This window comes from Mus musculus, chromosome 8, assembly GCF_000001635.26.
Source record: "Mus musculus strain C57BL/6J chromosome 8, GRCm38.p6 C57BL/6J".
Taxonomy (NCBI): Eukaryota; Metazoa; Chordata; class Mammalia; order Rodentia; family Muridae; genus Mus; species Mus musculus.
Window position 1 is genome coordinate 11,185,373 of NC_000074.6, and position 25,939 is coordinate 11,211,311.

General features: G+C 48.3%; 1 protein-coding gene and 1 long non-coding RNA gene across 4 annotated transcripts in view; one reads left to right on the forward strand and one right to left on the reverse strand.

The window, feature by feature from the left end:
* Positions 1-2,356: 2,356 nt before the first annotated feature.
* On the forward strand, positions 2,357-25,387 carry Gm15418. The gene is made up of 3 exons (XR_003947509.1): positions 2,357-2,646; positions 16,128-16,220; positions 18,812-25,387. It is a non-coding gene; the product is annotated as a predicted gene 15418 (long non-coding RNA).
* Col4a1 (collagen, type IV, alpha 1) overlaps positions 13,051-25,939 on the reverse strand; it is a 114,467-nt gene continuing 101,578 nt past the window's right edge. Inside the window, exons 45-53 of one of the 3 annotated variants that reach the window (NR_133670.1) lie at positions 25,388-25,459; positions 24,150-24,278; positions 22,861-22,959; positions 21,822-22,034; positions 20,854-21,031; positions 19,164-19,180; positions 17,522-17,636; positions 16,286-16,458; positions 13,051-14,510 (exon numbers count right to left, since the gene is read on the reverse strand). Coding sequence is in view for 2 of the 3 variants with exons in the window: in NM_009931.2 (NP_034061.2) it covers positions 14,429-14,510; positions 16,286-16,458; positions 17,522-17,636; positions 20,854-21,031; positions 21,822-22,034; positions 22,861-22,959; positions 24,150-24,278; positions 25,388-25,459 (1,061 nt within the window). In the remaining variant the exon portion in view is untranslated. Of the gene's footprint in view, positions 14,511-16,285; positions 16,459-17,521; positions 17,637-18,335; positions 19,181-20,853; positions 21,032-21,821; positions 22,035-22,860; positions 22,960-24,149; positions 24,279-25,387; positions 25,460-25,939 lie in introns of those variants that run through there. The other 2 variants (NM_009931.2, XM_017312555.2) reach the window with 2 other exon arrangements.

The window sequence follows — 25,939 nt, forward strand, 5'->3', positions numbered from 1 at the left end:
ACTTCACACAATCATTATGTCGGGGGAGGGAGGGGTGCACTCACCATGTATACACGTGTGAAAAACTTGCAGTTAGTGTCAGATGTCTTCCTCTATAGATCTCCATCTGGGGTGTGTGTGTGTGTGTGTGTGCGCGCGCACGTGCGTGCATGTGTGTGTGTGTGCATATGTGTGCCTGTGTGTGCATGTGTGTGTCCAAGTATGTTTGTTGTTTGTTTGTTTGTTTGTTTAATGAGATGGGGTCTTACTGCAAAGACAAGACTGGCCTCAGACTCCCAGCAACCACATACCTCTGCCTCGAGTGCTAGGACTAAAAGTGTGTACGGTCACGCCCAGTCCACCACCTCACTGAATCTGGAGTGACTGTTGTTGACTGCTTAGACTGGTTGGCCAGGGAACCCCACCCATCTGCCTGTCTCTAGTCCACTAGTACTAGGATTATAGATGTGAGCTGTCACACTCTGGGATCCAAACTCCAGCCCTCACACTTACCCAGCAAGCTCTGTCCCAACACCCATCCTCCCAGCCCTTCCCACACACTTCTGTCTAAGAAGTGCTGATGCTTACAGAGCTGCCAGCCATGATGGACAGAGCAAAGGAAAGAGCAGTGCCCAGAGGGAAGGTCCCAAGGCCACACCCACCTTGTGTCTCCCCTTCCTCCTCTTAGGGCCCTGGATGCTCTGGGGCCCAGTACCAGATGAGGCAATGGTGAAGAGAAAAGATTTCTCTCCTTTGAGCCGCACAAGCTGAGCTGTGCTCTGCACCTGCCGAGGTGTTCTGGGGTCTCCGATACCTGAATCTTCAAGGTTCTGTGGAAAAGTTTGTCAGAACTCCCTACTGCCAGGTCCCCCACTCTGGACAGCCAGCCCTGCCTTGTCCTCACAGATCATATTTCCCAGCTTCACTGGGCTAGAGCCCCCTTCCCCAGAGGAGACCCTTGTGCAGAGGGCAGGTGTGGAAGGATAGATGGGGGGTGGTGCATAGCCAGAGGCTAAGCCCACCTGTGGTACAAATGCATCACCTCTAAGAATGATGAGACACTCACAGCGGGAGCTGGTGAACCGGCTCCGTCGGTAAAACGCTTACTTTGAAAACATAAGGACTTGAATTCAGATCTCCAAGACCCAAGTCAAAAGCTGGGCATGGTCTCTCTCTCTCTCTCTCTCTCTCTCTCTCTCTCTCTCTCTCTCTCACACACACACACACACACACACACACTTGTAATATAGCACTGGATGGTAGAGACAGGAGAATCTTGGCGGCTTGCCCAACAGCTAGTTTAGACAATCGATGAGCCTCTCCAGAGACCATGTCTCAAAGGAGAAGATAGACACTGATAAAGGAGACGCCCAGCAGTCGCTTCTGGCTTCCATATATGCACACACACATGCATAGACCACAACACACACACAAACACAACAATGTCCATTTTCTTGGCCTCTGGTGTGGCAAGCACCCTTCTCCTGTAACCAGAACATCTGTTAAATATCAGCAGATTAATTGACTGATAGAAAGTTCTGACTATAGAGAACCCAAACTACCTGGGCTATCTTCAGCCCCCGCCCCCCTTATAATCTACTAATGCCAGCCTAATATCTGATCTAACATCCGGCATCCCTGGGACCATTTGGTGAATCTTTCAGATGCTATTTAGCAAACTCTCAGCTTCCCTGGCACCAGAGCTAAGAATATTACCAGATAGCATCTGAAACTGACAGCAGAGAGCTCCCTGTCCGCTATAACCCCTACCAGATGTCCCCAGCAGCATTTGTAAATGCACTGATTTATTTATGGCTTTGTTTTGGTTTGTGACTACTAAAGTCACCGGTCCACAGCGGAACATGTCGTTCAAGGTAACATGAATAAACAAATCCAGGTGCTGGCTCATCTCTGCACTCTTTGCACCAGGAGCTGTGTTTGGCATAAACACTTCCCTCTCTCGGAGTCATACCATGAGACCCTGTGCACTGATGCTGTGGGTCCGTATTCCCAAATCCTTCTCCCCTGGGGAAAGGGTCCTTAGTCCCTTGGGCTCCTACTCAAGTCCTACCAAGCTGTTGCAAATCCACATTCCTCTTTTTCATGCAAAATGAAATTACACCCAACGCTCAGGAACGTGCCTCCACTGCCGCTGTGATTTCTCCCAGAACTCCCCACTCCTCACCCTTCACACAAGGCCAGGCCAAGTCATCCTTACTGTATTCTCACTGTACTTTCACAATTTTAATTCACAAACCCTGTTCTGTTTCTTCTGGGCTTCCTGATGCACAGCAGACCCTTAACCCTTCTGCCAGGGTTAAGCGCGATAGCAAGTGGACAAGGGCGCCACCTACAGGTGATTTTGACAAATAGCATAGATGCCCTCAAACTGGGCGGCAACTTGGTCATCGGTGTGTAAGGACCATCACTGGGATGTGATGATCGCATAGCGACCGCCCTAAGTTCCCAACTGCATCCGCAAGCTGGCTGGTCCCCGCAGGGCGTCCAGGTACACGCTGTGCCAAACTTGCCCGCAGCAACAAGCCAAGGGAATCGCGTGGGAAAATGGAAAACAGGCCTGCACGCCTCCGCGGGAAGTTGATGATCAGCAGGAACCGAATCTCCGAAGTCACCCGCAACCCCGCTCAGACTGGCAGTCTAAAAAAGGTATTTCCTGGTGGCGGGAGGGTGACTCAGTTTCCCGGTGACTCAGCGCCGCAAGTGCGCGGTGGTGCGGGTGTGCACCGCTATTCCGGGTGAGGCGGTGGATGGTCCTCGCGAGCCCGCGCAGCTCAGGAAGCTCAAAGTGGGGTGTAAGAGGAAGAGCTCCCCACGCGGGGGATGCGGGGAGGTGACTCAGCTGCGACACAACGCTCGCGGGGCTGCAGATCCGCGCCACCGTGAACCCCTGTTCAAAAGCGCGCAGGCCACTGGGTCCCCACGCGCGCATTTGTTCCTGTGCTTCCCCAAGGACAGGCCACTGTCCCCCAATGAACACGCTCTTCTCAATATCCTGTGCCATGTGGTCACAGGAGACTTCGTCCCGGGACATGTCCCTGCGGCAAGTGCCACAAGTGACCCATTCCCCCGCGTGGGAATTGCGATCCACACTCTAGAGCCCCCACCCCCACCCCTTCAAGCCCTTGGAGCTTGGATGCAAACTCCAGAGGTGACTGGGTAGCTCAGCTGTCCTGTTCCTGGGCTACAGTTACAACTTATGAGTCCTGAGGGCCAGCAAGGAACTGGTAAGAGCTGTGTGAGCCCACAAGGCACTGAACTAGCCCGCAGCTCTCCTCACAACAGTGGGGGGGGGAGGGGGGAGGAAATGTCTGGGATGCTGCCTGCCCTCCACCCGCAGAGCTTGGCTCCCACCGCCTTGGAGTCTGAATCTTCCAGAATGGAGCAGCCTAACAATCGATACCATGGCTCAGAGAGGATCAAAGGGCTGTTTTCCATTGCAGTTCAGAGCCCAGGGAGCCTTCCACACCAGCACCCACAGATGCTATGCTGCCATCTATGCGGCTATGCGGCATAGATAGGAAAATTTGCTTTCCAGAGGATGGAGGATGGGGAGGAGTTTTTCTCCTAATGTATCAAAACAAAACAAAACAAAACAAAACAAAACAAAAAAACTTTATCTTGGGTGTGATTTGTAGGGAAAAAGAAGAGGGAACTTGAGATACCTAAATTCAAGTGCAAAGTGGATACCTCTCAATGGGTCACCATTTCTCTCTCTCTCTCTCTCTCTCTCTCTCTCTCTCTCTCTCTCTCTCTCTCTCTCTCTCTCTCTCTGGCAGGCACACACACACACACATCCCAAATCCATGTGACCTGGACTTTGTAAGGGGGGGGGGGGAGTTACTACTTTGTAAACTAAGAGGATGCCAAATTGAACATTAGATTAACTGGGGACACACACACACAAGTGTAATTTTCTTCTCTCAAGCCAACATCGGAATAGCCCCCCAAATGCAAGTAACTTGATCATGAAAATAAGGACAAGGGGCTCCAAGTGTCACCTGTGGATCTCTCAGATCTGGAATTTCGAAGGCCGAGGACTACAAAACCCTCAAACTGGGCCCAGTTTGAAGCACTTGAACTATTGTGGTAAGGCCATCTTAAATCCAAGAGCATGAAATGCAGCTTTGCATTGTAGGAATCAAATCAGAGTAAATCATTCAACTACAAGTGAGGACAAACAACAGAATCGTCTCAAAGCCATTTTGATAAACTTGTAAAAAAAAAAAAAAAGATGCAGAATGTAGTTCAGGCTGGTGTGAAGGAAGAGCCCGGATGTAATCCTCAGCTAACCCTCTTTTCTCTTTTCCTCTTCGTGGGGACACTGTGAAGTAGGCAAGTGTTTGATTTCATTCCCAACCCAACCCTCTGGTCTATCTCTTCCTGTTGCATAACTGTACTTTTAATTTCGACCTAATTTTCACATCTGACGGGTCGTAAGCTTGTTCTCCGATGACTTGCTTCTTACACGGAGCACTGTAAAGGACGGGTGTTCTTTAGTCCCCCTGTTCCTCATACCTAAAACACAGCGAGTGTTTATGCTGACGATAAAACAGACAGAAGAAGAGAGGGATGGATGAGGAATGTATGGGAGGAGCCGTGGGTGGGAGGAGCCGTGGGTGGGAGGAGCCGTGGGTGGGAGGAGCCATGGGTAGAGGAGGTAGATAATGGCTGGGTAGGTGGGTGCCGGGTAGATGGGTGGGAGGAAGGACTGAAGCACAGGATGGAGGCAGAGTGCAGAAAGGCTAGATGAGGGAGCGCAGTCGGGCTAGCTTTTCTCTTCCTGTAGATTCCTCCCAACTTACGATTTTGGTTTGGAAAAACTTCAAATAAAAAAAAAAATGACCTAAATCGTGCAGATCCCCAGCCTCTTCTATAGTTTATATGTGGCAGAGCCAGAATCTATTTCCTCTCAGTACAAGGGATGGAATACTCTTTCCAGGCAAGCACACCGTTTCGGTGATGTGCCCACAACCTGTAAGACTTGTATCTAAATAGCAATTGTTCTAGTGCCCTGACTACAACACAGTGGCCTTTGGAGTCAGACACGAGATGAGCAGGTGATCTAAGGAGTTGAGGGATCTGGTATGAAGCTGACAGGGCCCCCAGTTAACGCAGAGAATACGTGTTGTGTGTAGTGATATCCACAACAGACAGCTGCTCCAGGAGAGCCAGCAGTCACGTGGAGATAGAAGAGCCCTGGCAGAGTCGCCAACTAAATCAGGGACGCGCAGTGCTCTCGAGCATTAGAGAGGAGTGGGGAGTTTTAGTAGGGTAGAAAGTTCAGTGGTTAAGAGTGCTTGCCACACAGTCATGAGGACTAGAATTCAAATCCCAGTTCCCATAGAACAAGCCAGGCATCCCATCAGTACAGAGAAAGTAGGATTGCTGGGACTCGTGGGTTTCCAGTCTAGCTAAACAAACACAGTGACCGGTGGAGAATGAGACCTCACCTCAAACGGATAGGTGGAGAGTGAAAGAGGGTATTCAATGCCCTCTTCCGGTCTCTGAATTAACACATGCGTGCTCGTGCACACACACACATTAAATAAAAGCATCCTTTCAGAACAGAAGGGCAAAAGTTCAGCCATTTGCTCCAGTTTCACACATCACCCTATTTTGAAAGCTGATTTCATCTGCATCCCTTCCTTCACATGCATGCATGGACTGGCCAGTAGATGTCCGGAATGTGAATGACTCAAATCTGCTATGGTTTAGACAGAGATTTTCTCCAGGGAAAATTGGATGCTAAGTCCTCAAATGTGGTGGTGCTAGGATACTCTGTCTGTCCTCAAGTGTGGTTATGTTGAGATGTTTGGTCTTCAAATGTGGTGGTGCTAGGATGCTCAGTCCTCAAATGTGGTGGTGCTAGGTTGCTCAGTCCTCAAATATGGTGGTGCTAGGTTGCTCAGTCCTCAAATGTGGTGGTGATGGGAGGTGGTAAAGTCTTGGAAAGGAGGCCAGAAGCAGAAGGTAATTGCATCAAAGAAGGAATCGATGTACATCTATTGGACTGATTTAGCTGCCAAAAGAATGGGCTGTTATTTGAAGAACCGGTGTCATGTTTGCTTCTCTGGCCTCCTGTCTCACCCTGTGCCTTCCCCCATCAAGCATACTTCCATACACTGTCGTTAGCCATGTCATGAACAAGGACCTCACCTGGGCCCAGCAGATGAGGCTCCACAACTAGGATCTAGTAAGCTTTCCTCTAGATTAGCTCTCTCAGGACAGACCTGGACAGCACTGCCAAAGGCGACCAGGCATCAACATACACCCCACACGCGGAGCAGAAAGTGCAGCCTGGAACCTACCCCAGCAACTGGGCTCCCATGACCAAGAGCAGAAAGGCTTCGACACAGAAGAAAGGCACAAACCTATGGATTCAGAAGCTCAAAGAGACCAGATCCGTATCAAGGTGTAGTGTGATCAATTATGGGAAAACTGAGCAGAGTCAGCAAGGAACAGTACAGGAAGCCAGGGAGCATTGTGCTCTTCTGAGGGTGAGCGCCTGGAAGATTGCAGGGTCTCGCCTGACGCGGGGCCCAGACGAAGGGAAGGAAATGGCAGTGGGGAATGACTGAGAGGAACGAGATGTCACAATGCAATCTTCCAGGAACACGCAGTAAGGACATTTTCAGCTGACAAGAAACCAGACTCATCCTGCCCTGCAGACCTGCTTGCTCTAAAGGAAGTTCTTGAGCCACCAAGCATGTCGGTTCTAGAAATAAATATTTGGAATGAAGGGAGAAAACAAAAGTGAGAAATATCCCGCAAATTTTAAATTATTCTGGAGGTCACTCCTGCAATCGTAGCACCTTGGAAGCTGAGGCAGAAGAATTGCTGCAAATTTGAGGCGATTCTCCACCACATGTTGAGTTCTAGGCCAGCCTGGAATACATAATGCAGTCCTGCCTCAAACCAAACTCAAACCAAATTCAACTATTCTTTACTTCTGTTTTAAAAATATGTCAACATGACAAGCCGCAGAAGGTGGGTTAAAACAGCATGCTGGAAATGTCACACACACACACACACACACACACACACACACACACACACAAAACAGGAGAGAAGAACTAAATCTCAGGGGTAGCAAATAAAAAGTAAACAAAAACTGAGACACAAATCCAAATATAACAATAATTAAACATGAATGCAGTCTATCACATCAGTTAAGAAGGAGATTGCCAGAACAGATTTGGAAAACATGATACAGCCATATGTTGTCTACAAAAATCTCACTTCAAATGCAATTGTATTGTCAGAATTAAAACAAAAAATAACCCAGAAACACCACACTGGTAAAACACCAATCCAAAGAAATAGCTGTTTCAAAATTGAACAGTGATGAGACGTGACTCCGTGCCTGGAGCCAGGAGAAAAGTCAGCTCATCAGAGAGACAGGAGACATCGAGAGTGGGCATGCCTTGCACTGAGCTGGTCAGAGAGAGTAGGAACTGCTTCAGCTGCAAGAAAAGATAAAGAGCAGCCCTCTGGAGACTCCATCTCTCCTCTACAGACATGATGCAAATGCCGGGTAAAGAACACACAGGGCTGTATGTATCCAACACTAATTGGACCCATATCTTCAGTTACACAAAGGAAGTTTACCAAGAAAGGACATACCCTGAGTTATAAAAGGAGCTTGAACATATATTTGCAAAACCATGGAAGTCAGGAGTTGTTTATTCTGTGGTCAGAATGAAATCATGATGAAACCAGATACTAAAACAAGAACTCCCACAGGGGACCGACCCCACCAGGCTGAGAGACAAACAACACATTCCAGATAGACCATAGATCAAAGTAAACGAGCTATTACTTTAGACTGAATGTAAATGGAATCAAGCGATGGGACGCAGCTAGTCTACACACGGAAAAGTATTTTGGACGACCAGCACGTATATGAAAGCAGGAAGTCTCAAACAGGCTTCCAGTGTACGAAGTTAGAAAAGGGGGGCAGAATAAATGCAAAGCAAAGACACGAAAGGAAATTATAAAGGCAGGAGAAAAATTCAAAGAAAAATATTTCAAATCAAGAGCTCACTCCGTAACTCCAGCAGGACCTGAGCTCATGATCCCCCTACCTCAGCCTCCGTGGCATTGGGATTAACAGTCATGTGCCACTGGGCCTTGCAGATCAATGAAATTGGAAGCAGAGAAAAAAATCCACGAAACAACAACAAAAACCGATTCACTGGAAAATCAATATAGGGGGCTGGAGAGATGGCTCAGTGGTTAAGAGCACTGACTGCTTTTCCAGAGGTCCTGAGTTCAATTCTCAGCAACTACATGGTGGCTCACAACCATCTGCAATGGGGGATTTGATGCCCTCTTCTGGTCTGTCTGAAGACAGCTTCAGTGTACTCATATATATAAAATAAATCAATCAAAAAGAAAAAAGAAAAATCAACATAGTTACTGTTGTGTTTTATAAAAGGAAGGAAGAAGAATGAGAGAGAGAGAGAGAGAGAGAGAGAGAGAGAGAGAGAGAGAGAGAGAGAGAGAGAGAGCAAAGCCAGGGATGTGTTTGGTGGAGGCGCTGTATGGTGTGGGGGAAGGGGCTCCCTCTGTGGGCCCGTGCTGAGGCATCCTATCCCCTGAGGGAGCACTGTATAGTATAGAATAGAGTTTATTTAGGGCATGGGGGTATTGAAGGGGTAGTAGAGACAGAGAAAGGCAGAAACAGAGACAGAGACAGAGAGAGAGGGGGAAGAAGAGAAAGGAGGAGGAGGGGGAGGAGGGAGAGAAGGGGAGGAGGAGGGGAGAGGAGGGGGAGGAGGTGAGGAAGAGAGGCTGCCTATAAGCACATGGTGAGGGGGGGTGGGGAGGGGGGTGGGGAGAGAAGCCAGAGGGGGAAGAGAGTAAGAGAGCAAGGAAGAGGGTCAAGCAGCCCCTTTTATACTGAGTCGGCACACCTGTCTGTTGCCAGGTAACTGTGGGGCAGAGCCTAGACCAAATGCTAACAGATACCAACAAAGAAAACGATGAAGATGATAATTTCTAATATTGGGGAATAAGTAAAGGCCACCACTGTTGCCACCACAACATGCCGGTGTGGGGATCAGTAACTCAGGAGGAACTGGTCATGACAGGAAGCCTCCCGGTCCTGTCCAAGATTACCAGAGAGCCCAGATTATCCTGCAACCATTTAAAACTGAATTTGCCATTGGAAAGCTTTCAAAAAAGACATTTGTAGACTCAGACGGTTCCCTTGGCAAGATCTTCTGAACATTCAAAGATGACACGGCATCAGTCTTGCTTGATCTTTTCCAGAAAACAAAAGGCAGAATGTTGTGCTGCCCATGTTTTGTACATGGCGTTCCCTGATACATAAACTGGACCAAGGGCTGGCGAGATGGCTCAGTGGGTAAAGGCGCTTGCTACCAAGCCTCTCAGCCTGGGTTCAATTCCCAGAACCCCACACGGGAAAAGGAAAGCCCGTTCTTCAAGTTGTCCTTCTGTATGCATGCCAAGGTATGTGCACATACATGTACATAACATAACAACAACAAATTTAACCAGACCATGGCAACACACAAAAAGACTAAAAGCAGCTTTCCTAACTTGCGTACACAAAAAGTATTTAATAAAATATTAGCAAACAAGGAGATGATTCCAACCTGGGGCCATGTGGCCCAAGCAGCGAGTCAACCCAAGATGATCACCAGTCCAGAGTAACCAGGAAGGCCTAGATAGGCAGACGACACCCAAAAGGACCCCTGCCTGGTACCACACTGCACAGGTGGGGCATAGCACTCCTGAGACCAATCCTGAGACAATCACAGACACTCAGACACCACAGGCACTGCTAAGAGGAGCAAGTCAGTGGCAGAGAGATGGGAAAGAGAGAAACAGGAGGATGTGGGCACCATGAAGAGAGGCAGAATTGGAGACTTGAGTGAGTGAGGAACAGCCTGATGTGAGTAGCTGGTGACGCCACCATGGTGGCGGTTCTGGCCTGTGCTGCCATCAAGAGCCATGTCTGGGGTCGGTCCATGGCCCTGCAGCAGCAGGAGTCTGCAACCACCAAAGGCCAGTCTGATGTCTCTGGTCTGAGCCACTACCTGGGGCCATCTTGATGTCTGGGGACTGTGCAGAATCAGCCCCCACCCCTTGTTAGGGCATCATGAGCTGTCCCTGGGGCATGAGATCAGGAGAGCTGTCCCTGCCTGTCACCGGCTGCAGCAATCGGGAGAATGGGCCCTGCACCTTGCTTGGGTCACAATAGAGCTGATCCTGGTGGCAGGGGCACTGGCGAGCTGGCCCTGAGGGTTTCAGTGTAGGAGAGCTGGGCCCACAACATGTCTGCTGTACAGAGGTGAACATGAGGCAGAAAGGCCCCCCACCTCATCCTTTGCCACCTATGCCAGGTGAGAGAGCTGGCCTCATTCCTCACACAGCTGCCACACTTAGGAAAGCAGGCTCATCACCTCACCTGGGCAGGACAGTAGAGCTGGCCCTGATGGTGTGGGCGTGGATGAGCAGTCCCTGAGGGCATGAAAGCAGAGAGCTGGTTCTGCCCCTTGCTGCCATTGGATGACCTAGCAGGGGCAGAGATGGAGAGCTTGCAGGCTGGCCAACTCAGCTACCTCCCAGGCCCAGATCCAGGACTTTAAATCAGCCCACCCCAGCATCTACCCCACAGATGAACTGCTGGAGTTTATGAAGGGGCAGTCCTACAGATCCAAAACTATAGGATCTCCATGACACAGGGCAACAACAGGACTCCAAGAGGAGTCTCAGAGGGTTCCAGTATTGATAGAGTCGCAGAATCCAGAAGCCTCAGACCAGACTCAAGGAAGTGAACATTTGCAAGCAAAGTGTAGACAAAAGGACATACTGTGTGACACACTAAGATTTCCACAAGATCTTTTTTCTTTTGGCAGGGAGGTTGCAAGGGTGAAGGGTGGGTACCAGGGAACAGGGAGATGAATGGGACTGAGGTACATGGTGTGAAATTCACACAAAAAAAGTAGTTTTAAAATAGCAACCAAAATGTTTGATGCATAAAAAGAATAACACACTGTGACTGAGTGGACTTTATCGTGGAAATGTAAAAACTGTCTATCTGCATAGACACACGACCAATGTACAGACATGCAAACAGAACACTCATATACATACATTTTTTTTAAAAAGGTTACTTTTAAGCTAAATCAAGACAGCTTGGTATGGAAAGTGGAGCCACTGGTAGGTGGGTGAAACTAGGGAATCCCTAAGATAAGCTCACACTTAGAGCCAATTAAATTACAGATACAAAATGAACTCAGTAAAGAAACATGACCTCGGGCTAAAGAGATGGCTCAGTGGTTAGGAGCACGGACTGCTCTTCCAAAGGTCCTGAGTTCAAATCCCAACAACCACATGGTGGCTCACAACCACCTGTAATAAGATCTGATGCCCCCTTCTGGTGTGTCTGAAGACAGCTTTAGTGTACTTAGATATAAAATAAATTAATAAATAAGTCTAAAAAGAAAGAGAGAGAGAGAGAGAGAGAGAGAGAGAGAGAGAGAGAGGAAGGAAGGAAGGAAGGAAGGAAGAAAGAAAGAAAGAAAGAAAGAAAGAAAGAAAGAAAGAAAGAAAGAAAGAAAGAAAGAAAAGAAAAGAAGAGAAAAGAAACAATGACCTCTCTCTCAAGGTATCTGAGAACAGATACCCACATGTAACGTAATCATGTGTTAAAGGCACACCTAATCTTTTAAAAACTAAACTGCTTGTATGTCCCACACATCTAGATGCAGCTGATTTTTGACAAACATGTCCAAGATTGTTTCACTTCTGAGAGTAGAGGGAGGAGGGGGAGAGACTGAGAACGCCACGGCGCTGTAAGAACCTGGATTGGGGGGGGGTGACATAACTGCAGAGGGTTTTGGTTATGGTCCCATGAATCCTATTATTTGTCTTCTCCATTCTCACAGACAGAGGAAAGCACAAAGAGTGCTGTCTATCAGTTACGTCAAAAGTGAGCAGAGGACCAAAATCAGACCTCCCTCTGTGACCTTGGCCTAGTAATGTGAGCATTCAGGGCACCGTGCGTAGCGTCCACAGCGGGATCTCCTGTGTTATCTCACACAATGTTCCCTCATGCTCTTGCTTCTTCCTTGCGCATAAAGGTCGCTCGCTCGCTCATACATTACCCTGATTCATCCTCACTGTGGCTGTGCTGGGTTGAATTCGCCAAGGACATGTCAACAGTTAGACTTTTCATGAAAACTGAAAAACATATCCATCCCACATGGACTGTATTTCAACCGAGTTTAAAACTGAAGCTTGCTGGGTGTGGTGACACACACCTTTAATCCAAGCCCTGGGAGGCAGAGGTGGTAGGTGGGTCTCTACCAGTCTGAAGTCAGCCTGATCTACACAGAGAATTCCAGACCAGCCAGCTGGTTGGTTTATGTAGTAAGACAATGTCTCGAATAACAAACAAAATTACCAAAGCTTAAATCTCCCCCCCCACACACACACACACAGACAATATCTTCTTTTTGTACATGTATGTGTATGTTTGTGTATACCATCTTTTATGTGCATGCATGGAGACAGGTTCGTGTGTACAACATGAAGTCAATGTTCAGGGTCTTCCTGAATCACTCTTATTTTCTGGGAAACTGTCATTGAACCTGGAACTCCCCAACTCAGCCAGACAGGCTGGTAAGCAAGGGCCAGGGATCTGAGTGTCTCAGCCCTCCCTGCCCAGGCCCCCATTGCCACAGCCACTGGCATGGGCCACCGCACTTGACTTTTTCCGTGCATCCTGGAAATCCAAATGTACACTCTCTGACTGAGCCACCTCTCCAGCACACATCTGAGCTGAGTATCTCAGTTGAGTCTGAATGCAGCCCCATGCCCTTGTCCTCTCTGCTGCAGAAATGGGCTAAGGCCTGACAGATCCAATTTCAATGTCACTCTGCTGGCCTGGTGACTAAGGAATGCCTGGGCTGACAATGCAGTGAAAGTATGGCAGGGTTCTCTTCCTTTGTAGTTAGTCGCCCTAAGTTACCCCCAGTCTAGGACTCTTGTTTGAACACATACAAAATAAAAATGATCTAAGGTATGCAGCAAAGCTTACAGGTTTATTAGTGGTACGTGTGGTAACTTCTCTTTCAACGTTTCATTTCTAGCAACAAATCCATAAAAGCTTCATTTTTATACAAATAGTTTTATTACAAATTTGAATTCTTAAGAAATACACATTTAAAGAAATTACACAGAAGGCCTTAGTAGTCTTAAAAACTTTTTTTTTTTTTTTTGGAGGGTGGGTACTTTTAGTGAAATGTCACTTCAAGCATAGTGGTCCGAGTCTGCCCTCCTGCGACCTGTCCACTCCCTGCAGGGGCTGTGTCACAGCTCGAGAGGAGCTGGGAAGTTGCCTGTGTGTGCTCAGGTGTGAAATGCCTGCCAGGATGCAGGATGAAGGAGGCTAACAAAGGCCTTGGCTGTCGTACGGGAAGTCAGTCATTCAGTCTGTGGTTAGTGTTGCAAACCCTGAAAATACTCCACGCAGAGCAGAAGCAAGAAGCGCCAGGCACAGGGCTCATTATCAGACACCATGTTTAGGAATGGGTTTGGCTTTGGCTATCTATACACCTCCTCTGGTTTAGGAGTGAGTTTGAGGAAAGCTGGTGTTTCACATTCAGTGGCCTGATGTTGGTAACCCTGTGAAAGGATAGTACAGTTTCTCCAGAGACGAAAACCAAGTGCGCTTTATTTAACAACAGGCTCTACGCTAGAACTTGACCTGCCTAATTGCTGACACCTATATAAATTACTAATATATATATATATTTATTTACTTATTTATTTATTTTCCATCTAACCTTTGGACCATCTTTATTCCACAGGAAAGCCATGACTTCCACAAAAGCAGCTGCATAGTACCACACAGGGCATAAGTTTGTGTTTGGGGCTGAAACGATGGAGTTCCATGTAGAAAGTGGAAGAAACCAGTTCCCTTGACTGTTCTCTGCATAGCCCCTCGAGGGACCTGATGTGGAAACACTGGACAGTGGGTTGGACAGCACTCACATCTGGGGTGACAGGATGAAGCGGGCTGTGGGCTGTGTGGAGAGCGCCTCACGCCCCTAGCACCTTTGGGTTTCTTATGGAGTTCTCGCCCCAGACATCAGTGCACTGGATTGCAAAATGCAATTCATCTTTTATTGGATCAGGAGCGCCATTTGGTATGTGCCATTATGGAAAGCTCTCCGCTGCCTGTCCTTCTCCTTCAGCAAACAGAGGCCAACGAAGCGGGGTGTGTTAGTTACGCGAATCCCTATAAGGCACTTTATGGTTTTCATAGTGGACAGTGAGGTACACAGGATATAATTCTAGGGTTCATTGCTGTTACAAATACAATGGGAGGGAGAAGAGGACAAGGGGGGGGAGTAGCACCATGTTGTGACGGTGGCAGAGGCGAGCATCATAGTTATGTTCTTCTCATGCACACTTGGCAGCGGCTGACGTGTGTTCGCAGCTCCCCTGCCTTCAAGGTGGATGGCGTGGGCTTCCTGCAACACAACAGAGTTACACCGTCAGCAGCAGCAGCAACAGCGAGTCATGGAGCATCAGAAATGCAGGTGCTTACAGAATCAGAAATTCTGTAGCCCCAGCTCCAGAGCCCTATGATCCCTAAGGGACCAGATAAACATCCGTCTACATTGATGATAAACAGCAACTGGGGTCTGTGGTTCTACAACATGGGAATGTTTTAGACATTACCTACATGCACGAGCCCACCGGAGCCCAGCCAAGATCACACCTCTCAGCCATAGGACTAATTAGCTTTTCTTTTTTTTTTTTTAAGAAATATGTATTTTTATTAATTTATTTATTTTTCTTTATACAAGCACACTGTAACTATCTTCAGATACACAGCAGGAGAGTGCATCAGATCCCGTTACAGATGGTTGTGAAACAATGTGGTTGCTGAGAATTGAACTCAGGGCCTCTGGAAGAGCAATCAGTGCTCTTAACCACTGAGCCATGTCTCTAGTCCTATAATTAGCTTTTCATTGTCTCTAATAGATTAGAGCCTTCCCAGGGTATGGAAGAACATTATTTTTCTCCACAATATTTGACAGTGAGTGTTCCTTACATTTCATTGGATGGTAGGGTAAGTGGTAAACCTGGAGTAATGAGCTGACACTCAAACCCTGTTCATAACCCTGGGAGTGTTTCAATACACATGGCCTGAGGTGAGGCCAGAGAGAGGGGGAGACACTGAGCAGCTGAGACTCGTCTTGATCCTTATTTTAGTCATTAGCAAGGTGAATTCTCACCTCTGATTGGTACTTATCAAATCCAACTAAACGTTGAGGTCGCTCACCACATGGAAGAACATCTTGTCCTGAACTTGAAGGAGCTTACCCTACAAATTCCATTACAAATTCCAGCTTTAAGGGAAAAAAAATCTAATTCTGTTTAAGGAGGCAGTTTGGTTCATTATACCAGGCTGCTGGTTCCAAGCAAAAATCCCATTTTCGGCTATTAACCTTATAACGAAGCCCACCCCAGCCCCGGCTGAGGGGTAAGGAGCAGACTCTAATTTCCATAACTAAACTAGACTGTTTGCTAATGCTGCATCTGACAATTTCCCATATCCTAGCTGTTGAGCACATGATACTTTGGGATGTTTAGCAAATGACCTGATCTGAAAAACAGGATAGCTGCAGAATTCCTCACGGCAGCCTCCAAAACAGAGAAGACAGAGAGGATTGTCTGCAGGAGAGAGTGGCCATGTCTGGGCAGGAGCAGTAAGAAGCTCCTCCTGCCCCATCAGCCAACATGCTCCTGACCATTGGAGGTGGACCAAAATAACTTCAACAAAGCCAGCATCTCTGGGCTCATTGCTCTCAAATGAATCTTAGAAATGGGAAGGGACAAGAAAGGAAAGACTTGCCTATTATTTCAGTGATATTTGTGCTGAAAGAAACGTCTTTTGTTAAGTTCCTTAGTTCACATATCCTGCACACCTTATGTAAATGCTACAGAGAGGAGCCACACAGCCCTCCCCGCTGGCTATTAAGGATACAATGTTTCACAAGCCTTTTGAAGATTTCAGCTGCTTTCTATAACATTTTAGCACATTCATCTACAAATGGCAAATGACCTCTTTTCTTTCTCAGCTCCCCAGCAAATGGAAGAATGGAGCCTATCACCTCGGATCACCTTTGAAAATCATCCGGGTCATCTGCCCTCTCAGAACAGACTCCTATTTGGTGGGTTATAGGAAACAAAAGAGAAAGGGCTGCCAGGAGGCCAGAGCCCTCCATGTCTAACTCACTTGAACATCTCGCTTCTCTCTATGGTGGCGAGCCAAAAGCTGTAAGCATTTGCGTAGTAATTGCACGTTCCTCTGCCGTGGCACTCGATGAATGGGGCGCTTCTAAACTCTTCCAGACAGGACCCGGGGGATGCGAGGGCTTGGCCGGAACCTTCAGCACCAGCGCTGGTGTGCTGTGGGACAAGCATAAGGCATGAGTCTGAGGTTTTATCACCCAAACCCAAAGAGAGATTCATCGTCCCTAGGAAGGAGCCAGGATGCCTCCTCGGGAAGGTTCCAGGTCCCTCCTAGTCATCCCAGGCTCACAGACTTTGAGCCAAAAAAAAAAAAAAAAACTGCTCAACAGCCATGGTAGTCCACCATCCAGGTCTGCTGGCCAGGCTGGGACACTCAGGCCTCTACGCAATCCCAGAAACCAGACACCAGCTCCTCCCACTGAGAGGGGAGCACCCAGCTTTCTTAGAAAATAATTAGGAAGCCCTTTTCCTATCAAATACTAACATCAGTTTGCAGGTCAGATGAACAAATTGGTTCTGCCCGAGAATTTTAAAGATGTCTGCTTAGAATGCTTACTTGAAGTTGGTAAATTCCTCCCCGTTTTCTTACTAGTTCAGGACTTGTGGGCACTCAGTCCATACTTTTCAGCATGATGATAAAACCAAAGAAGCCACAATGAGCTCCTCACACAGGGAATCGCCCCTGCCATAACTGGCTTTTTAAAGGAAAGGTTACAAGGAGCCAACAAACATCCAAAACCAGCCAGGTGATAGAAGAGCGTACCTCACTGCCCAGGTGCATCCTGGGTATTAGCCTGGGAGGATCATTCTCCTGGCCACCATTTTGGCAGGAGCAGTGTAAGCTTACAGGGGTACCCATGTTCCCACCCATCGAGTGCTCTCTGCTTTAAAGCTCCTGTGTGTTAACAATACAGGAGGGAGCTGGTCAGGCTGCGGGTGCTGGTCACATGACTACGGAGAGTCCACACTCTAGTCCACACTCTAGTCCACACTCTAGTCCACACTCTAGTCCACACTCTAGGCGCTCCCTGCTCATGGGAGGCAGCAGCTCCCAACACAGAGGAGCAGGGAGCCCTGGGCGCACTGTAGACCGCAAGAGCAACAGACCAGGCTCCAAGTTACATTCAACAAGGGATGATCTGGGAAGTTTGGAGTCATAGAGGAGATAACGACATCAATGGGGGCCCTCCCAAGGAAATGTAGTCTCCCAAACACTCACCATCACGAAGGAATAGCCGATCCACAGTGAGGACCAACCGTTAGGGCACTGCGGAATCTGAATGGTCTGACTGTGTACCGCCATCACCATGGCCGGTGCTTCACAAACCGCACACCTGGAAGAGAGGAAGCAGGCATTCCGTGTGGATGGTCCTGGGGATGACCCATCCCTTGCCCTCTCTCCCTGGTTCTCTGGCTCAAATCTAAGTGAATAAATAATGTGGCCAGTGCCAGGACTCAGGCTCAGGGACTCCTCTTTGGTTGTACAAGCCCGTCTCACTCCTAAAACATTCAATTCAAAAGCAGTTGATTTTTTTTTAAACTATTCTATAAGAGGAACAATGGGATCGTCATAACCGTGGCAGAGGGAATCACTGTTCTGGCCCCTCCTGAGGACAAAGTCCCTCCTGGGACAGGCTAGCTCAAGCCCAGCCATGACAAGTCACCCCAGAGTGAGTGAAAACCACAGCGTGGTCGGGTGTTCTAAAGCTCACTCAAGTAAGGGAGTACTGGATGGTGGGGGAGTGCACTGCTTAAAAACACAAACAGCAGCAGCAAAATAATTACATTCCAGTCACAGAGTGAAGAGAGTGTTAGCCACGCTGCTAAATGAGTACAAACGTGTGAATAATTACACAAGTTCTGCATGCGTGGACAGGAAGTGGGTGGGCGGGCGGCTAGATTAGTCATTCCATTTTCTGTGCTGTGCATTCGTGCGTGCGTATGTGTGTGTGTGTGTGTGTGTGTCTGTCTGTCTGTCTGTCTGTCTCTGTGTGTGTCTGTCTGTGTGGACATGCACACATATGTGTATGTGCTTCTGTCTGTCTGTGTGTGCATGTGTCTGTGTGTGTGTGTGTATGCATGCACACACACTCTCTCTACTTTAGTCACATAAATGTAGATGAACTAAAAGGTTCCATTAAACACCAGCCACTGAAATTGAAATGGCCTTGTCCATCTGCTGCCTTCTGCCTTTCAGGCATGGGAAATAAAGTGCCCTTCTTCCCAGGATGCTTTGGTGCTAGGGGGGAGAGGAGGGGCAGGCCAAAGAGAAGGACAGCTGTGGTTAGTGTCACAGCCCAGGCCATCACAAATTCCCTTCCGCTCTGACCACCGGTCATTTCTCTCAGGTGATGGAATTGTGGCTTTATGGCCACTCCTGTCTGTAGAAAGTACTTAGAAATTGTAGCCAACAGGATAAAGAAAGCAGCTGACATCTCTTCGGCTCAAAACTCAAAAGGAAAGATTTATGTCAATGTTTCTAAAATTAAGCTTTTGGGTCTTCCCACAGGAGAGAAGGGACCTGGAAGTCCTGAGACATTGCTGGAAACCATCAAGCTAAAGTAACTCTCAGCCCAGGGAGGAGGCCACATCCCTACAACAGGGAATTAGAGATGCCTGTGTGGCTGGGTGAGACCTGAAGGGCCCCTCAAGCTGCAGGGACATAAAGAACCCTGAAATGCCAAATTTTAGGTATACATCTCAGGTGTGCTCACAGAACAGGAACTTTGTGAAGACAAATGCCCATGGAGAAAAGAATGAGACACACAGTTTCCCTGGGCCTGTGTCTTCAACCAAGTCAAGACCAGCATAGACGCCATTCCAAAAGTAACCAAGAGACATCAATAATAAACATTTTCTACCTGTTTTCCAAGGAAAGCTAAAAAGAAAAACCACAGAAAGTTAGTTCTCCTTCTAGTGCCTTCAACACAGCCTGGGCAGGGGTCTGCATACAGATCACACGTCTGTACGGCATGCTCTGTGTACTCTTCAAGTGTAATAAATGACATTTTCCATTTAGGAAAAAGGCTGTCACGAGGGACTTCAGAGCACAGCCACAGAAAGTCTGTGACCCTCTGGTAAAGCTGATCTGCCAGGCTGCCTGTCTGTCTGTCTGTCTTCATGCTCGCTCCTGTTTTTAAAGGACCTGTGAAGATCTCGGCATGGTGGAGCAGACTCAAAATCCGATCACTTAAGAGGTTGAGGCATGAGGATCTCGAGTTCAAGGCCAACCTGGGCTGCATAGTGAGCGCTGCCTCGCAAGAGTACATGAGGATGCCTGGTGCTTTCTCGTCAGTCCCTAAGGGATGCTCCCGAGATCTCATTCCTCTGTCTTTAATATACTGCACGCACAAAGTGAATCGTTGGCCAAGTGAGTCTGTCCATTTCCATGTTTCTGTCACTTCTTAGTACAACTGAACAATAAACTTATTTTGAAGGAAATTAGCAAGCAAAAAAAATAATAGGACAATCTAATACTTTTCACTCATAAAATGTCCAGCCTTACTTCCTACCAGGCAAGATCTTGAGTTGAAAACACTCCAGATGTCTGCCACTGTGGGGACAAGCTTAATGTGGGAATCACTCAGCCAGAGACATACGCATTCTCAATCAGTATTACACAGTCTCAAGGGAGCAAACTTCAATGGGACAGGGGACAGGAAATGGATCTGTGCTCCTCCACCATCAATTCTGGGGTGCTAGTGATCACGCCTAAGTTTCTGAGTGAAATGAATCTGAAATAATTTTTATGCACAAACACTACACAAGCAGATGAGACAGGTATTATATATTCGGTACTACAGTCCCACGGGCTTCATTTTGCAACCACTTGGGCTACTGTGAAAAACACAACAGAGACTGACAAGTGTTAGTGAGGATGTGAAGGCAAAGGGGGAGAGAGCCCTTGTGCGTGGCCGGTGGGGATGTCATGATGTCAAGGGCATCAAGGGCACGGCCACTGGGGGGAAAAACAGTAAGGAAGTGTCTCAAACTCAAACGCTTAAAAATAGAATCAACGTGTGACTCAGCAACCCCAATTCTGGATGGAGCAAAAGGTCGGAAGGCACCCGCATTCGGAGTAGGCTTAGTCAGAACAGCCAACCCAGACAGCCGTGGATACACAAAATCCAATGTGCATCCATTCACCCTTTAAGAAAGGACATTTGGGAGCTGGAGAGATGAATTAGTGTGGCTAAGAAAATGCAAAGGACCCAGAAGAGGCTCCCAGCACCACCCATAGCAGGTGATTCTCAACTCCATGTAACTCCAGCTCCAGGAGGATCTGATGTCTCTGGCTACAAGGACAGCTGCACATGTGCACATACACACACACATACACACACACACACACATACACACACACACACACGCACGCACGCACGCACGCACGCACACATGCACAAATCTTCTTTTAAAGAAAAAAAGCATGATGGTGCATGCCTTTAACCCCAGTCCTGGGAAGGCAGAAGCAGACCTCTCTACATTCAAGGCCAAGTGTGCACCGATTTCTCGTCTTCATTTTTAACAACTGCCTCTGGATGCTAAGCTCACCTGCTAATGAAGGGCCGGATGTTGTCCCCAGAGATGGGTGCCATGGACATGGGCATGGGCTCTGGCGTGGACAGCCAGTAAGAGTAGTCGTTCCTGGAGGCGAAGTTGCAGACGTTGTTGATGTTGCAGAAGAGAAAGGGCATGGTGCTGAACTTACGCAGGCAGCTGCCAGCCGTACCTGATCAGGAGAGAACACAGCAGGAAGTGAGAACCTGCACTCTGGTCCACACAGTCTGGGAACGGCACCAGTAAGCTGGGATGCTGGCAAGTGATTGGCAGATTAGATTTCAACTGATCAGGTAATAAGGAAACTATAAAGAGCAACACAGATGTGTTTGAGGCAAGGAAAACATGCCAACAGAGTGTGCCAACAGAAGGTAGCCTGTCCCAGGAGGAATGTCTGGTGCATGACTGTAGGTCTCCCAGCCTCTGTGCTTCTGATTTTACTCGGTTACATCAGCAATGTACACAACCCTAGGGCAACACTTGGTGGAGGGTCCCTGGAGCAGATAAAAATAGTGGGCGTATGCATGTGGCTTCCTGTTGCATCAAAAGAACTCGGCGGGAGGGAGGGGGCAGTCCAGAAGATGCAGAGAGCCTCTGTCAGAATAACATGGCGTATTTCTAGAAGAGCCGACAGTAAGCAGCCCGATTTTAAGAACATTGCACAAATTGCTACGTGTGCCACAGCAGGACCCTCAACTGTACTTAATAACTAGAGTGAGATCTTAAGTTTTACAAGTTTAAAAACGTCTAAGGACCAAGCCCTCATAGACCATGCTTCTCACAAGACATATAGAAGCTGTTGAACTGAGGGGTCAGCATGTGGGGGGTGAAAGGAGATTTGACAAACCCTCGCCAAAAGACACTGCCTACCCAGCCCACCACACTGTAGCAAATAGAAAAGGATGCCATATTCCTAATTAGGAGCCCACTATATGCCACACAGGAAAAGAACTGCATCTTACCCAAGTCCTGCCCGTGGGCACGCTCGTTGCCTTGGACATAGAGCAGAGAGTATCCATGGTAAAGAATTTTGGTCCCTGGGGGACACAGTGGGTCATCTGTTGTCTGACTATGCCTGGTCACAAGGAAGCCATGGTCCACAGATGGGGTACCTGGGGGACCCATGGATCCTGGCAGCCCATCGGGGCCTGGTGGGCCAGGAAACCCTCTTGGACCTGTGGGAGAGAAGGTAAATGCGCACCTTATTACCTACCATCTGGCTCCCTCCAAAGTCCCTGCTCCCGGCTCCAAGGAACTGCAGCTAGCTGCTCTGCCCCAAAGTAGCAGAAGTCTCTGACCTTTCACTGCACGAAACTAAGGTTGTGGAAAGGGCAAAACTAAGTCCTCGCAGGCCTCCACATCACACCTTTGCATAGCTTTATGAGCCCAGAGTGCAGCAGGAGACAACCTCTTCTGTGAATAACAGAGTAGCCTATACTGCAAGTGCAGTGCTCCATTCATAAGGAATCCTGGGCTGCTCAGAGGGGAGAGCGAGCACTACAGAATCCATGCAACAGCTTTACTCTCATCCAACAGCCTGAGCATGAAGGAAGTCCTCAGATAACTGGATCGTGCATTCCCTCGGATGGCTGAAGCACATGCCGCCCCAGGTCTGCAGAGCTGTGCTCTTTGCACAGGGACACCACAGTGGGACAGTCCCTGCTTCCCACGAGGGCCCGTGAAGATTATTCCACACCAGTGGCCTCGGGACAAACACTGACATTATTATTTTCCACTTCTATTTTCCACTAGCTGTGGCTAAAACAGAATTTTTGTAGCTGTGGGATGCTGTGCTGCTACGAATCCACAGGGGCCCACCCCACCGCCTTGGCTACTCTGGAAAGCACACACCTTAACCGATCAACAACAGCAACCCTCAGCTCCCTCAGGAGCCTCTCTCTTCTAAGACATGGACTACCTTGGTACCCTGTCAGAACTATTTTTAACTTCCTTTTGAGGTTCCTCAGGCCTGGGTCTATTGTTTCTGCTGTAAAGACCTACCAGGTGGTCCAAAGGGTCCTGTCTCTCCTTTCTGGCCAGGAGCACCATCGAACCCAGGGACACCTGGAGGTCCAGGCAAGCCCACTGAGCCTGTCACACCTACAGGAAAGGAAGAAGACTTTGTGATCTGGTCTGGTGGGCAGCAAACTGGCCCTCTTTCTCCCCTTCTCCAGGGAAGCAAGCGTAGGGCCCAGACTGCTGATATGTCTGAGAGACCTATGGATCCTGGTAGCCCGTCAGGGCCTGGTAGACCCAGTTGCTTCTTGCAGAGCCCAGGACTCCCCTTTTGGAGTCTCAGATGACACACTGTTTATAAGGGGTATTGCCCCAACCCTGTCCCTCAGACTGTCCCCTGAGCTCTCCCAAGCTTTTTGCAGGTGCTATGTGACAGCCAGACCTGGAAAGGGTCAAGTAAGGGAGACGGGGAGAGAGGTCTGTCTGGCCTCCCTCCTTGCTGTGCTTTTGAGCAGTGGTTCTCAAATTGTGGGTCACAATCCCCACAGGGGTCACACATCAGACATCCTGCATGTCAGATATTTACATTATGATTTATAACATTAGCAAAATTACAGCTATGAAGTAAGAATGAAGTAACTTTATGGTTGGTGGTCATTACAACATGAGGAACTGAATTAAAGGGTCACAGCATTAGGAAGGTTGAGAGCCACTAGTCTAGAGTCTCAGTGTTCAAGCCATGGGCAGGCTGTGGTGACCGTTTCCACACGCACAGTTAACTCATAAGCAGCTTGAAGCTTAACATTTCTTGGTTGCTGTTTCCAATCCCCCAGCTTTCTCTCAGCCCCTTTCCCACCAGCTCCTGAGAGAGGAATGGCAGAGAATAGCAAGGGCCTAGAGGAGGGTGTGCTGGAAACACAGGGAAGGAGCCACAGGGCCTTTGCTCATAGACAGAACAACTCATGAGCCCTGTATATGAGTGGCAATCCCAGCAGCCCATGGGAACCTGTGCTCCACTCTGCCAGCTGCCCTGCCAAGCAAGGCAGGGTCGGATGTTTCTAAGTCTAACTGTGTTGAGTTGTAAGCCTCTGGTCTTCTTGTATTTTACTTGCCATTTAGAGTCGGTGGGGGGCGGGGGGTTGTCTTCCAAAAACTTTATTATGTCTGGTGTACTTTAAACAAATTCCACATTCAAATATAAATGTGTTTGTATAGTCAACCGCTGTTCAGACTCTGGGCTTAGACACATAGGTGATAGGAAACCCGCCCACATACCCAGGCACCTACACAACCCCACATGCACACCCAGGCACCTACACAACCCAAGGACTCACCTTGCTGTCCTTTTGGACCTGGTGGTCCCTGGAGTCCTTTAAGACCAGGGGGACCCTCAGGACCAGGGAGCCCTGGTTCTCCTTTGATGACATCGTAGGGACCTGGAGGCCCAGGGGGACCTTGGAGACCTGTGGGAATGACAGGCAGAGGATCGGCTTCACTGTCAGCAGCCACTGTACCATCACCAAACACACCATCACAGAGCCTCATCAAATGCACAGGTGATGTGTGCTACATCCTTCTTGTTTAACTAAGCCAAAAATCCTGCCCTCCCAACTCCATTCTGGAAACCAACAGCTGCCACCTGCCCTTCCTCTCCTGAAGATGCCCGTGGGCACAGCAAACGCCACCCAGAGTCATTGTGAGCAGTGGAAGGCAGATTTTCTTCTGTTCCAACTCTAAGTGGCTGGTGTCGGTCTGATGTCAAAGCCTGTGCAACATGCTGGATCCCCAACACGAAGGTTCCTCTCGCCCCCCTCTCTTCTCCCCTGGACTTGCCGAGTCACACACCAGACAACTCCACTATCAAGACAGGCTGATGCCAAAACTTCCAACAAGAGTTCCTAATCTCTGTTTTCTACTGATGTTTCCATTCATCTGACATCCCTCCAATCCCACGTGTTTGGTAGCTTCTGCATCTGCCCAGAACATTGATAAAGCCTGGTGCATTAACAATTCACCTGCCAGAGACTGCCCTACCTGGGAATCCATCCCATATACAGTCAACAATCCCAGACACTATTGTGGATGCCAATAAGTGCTTGCTGACAGGGCCTGATATAGCTCTGTCACTGCCTGACAAATACAGAGGTAGATGCTCACAGCCAACCATTGGACTGAGCAGAAGGTCCCCAATGGAGGAGATAGAGAAAGGACTGAAGAAGCTGAAGGAGCTTGCAGTCCCATAGGAGGAACAACAATATGAACCAACCAGTACCCCCCGCCCAGAGCTCCCAGGGACTAAACCACCAACCAAAGAGTACACATGGAAAAACCCATGGCTCCAGCTGCATATGTAGCAGAGGACAGCCTTGTTAGACATCAATGGGAGGAGAGGCCCTTGATCCTGTGAAGGCTCGATGCCCCAGTGTAGGGGAATGCCAGAACAGGGAAGTGGGAGTGGATGAGGGAGAATAGGGGGTTTTCAGAGGACAAACCAGGAAAGGGGATAATGTTTGAAATGTAAAGAAAATATCTAATAAGAAACAAAACAAACAAATAAAACCAATTCACCTACCTTTAGGGCCGGGTACACCTTGGTCTCCCTGGTCTCCTTTCACTCCCTGCAGACCAGGAAGCCCTTTCTGACCTGGGTGGGAAAGGGATATTGTCTTTGCATAGAGATTTCAACCACAGGCAAGAATATAGGGGTGCATAAACACACACATGTTCGAAAGCGTCTAGATACAGGCATCTATATATGCAAAAATGTACACACAGCTTCATCCCTACATATAGACAGGCACATAAGCATACGTATACCATGTGAGCATACATGTGCAATGAACACATTCTCAATTATGTTCAAGGAAGAAAAGATGTGTTAATTTTTTAGCGCAGTATCTCACAAAGCCTTTCTTTGTAGAGTCGGAGGCCATCGTTTTATAAGCAGTCACTATCTGACAGTGGCAATCAGGGCATGTGATGGAGTCTACGGTCACAGCTTGTGTGACAGACCACAGACATCTGCAGACCGTGTGCCCTTTCTATTCACCCATTAGGTGAGTAGGATTCTGTTGTAGCCATGGTATGTGGGAGCTGCTAGCATCCAGGAGAGGTTTGCTGACTG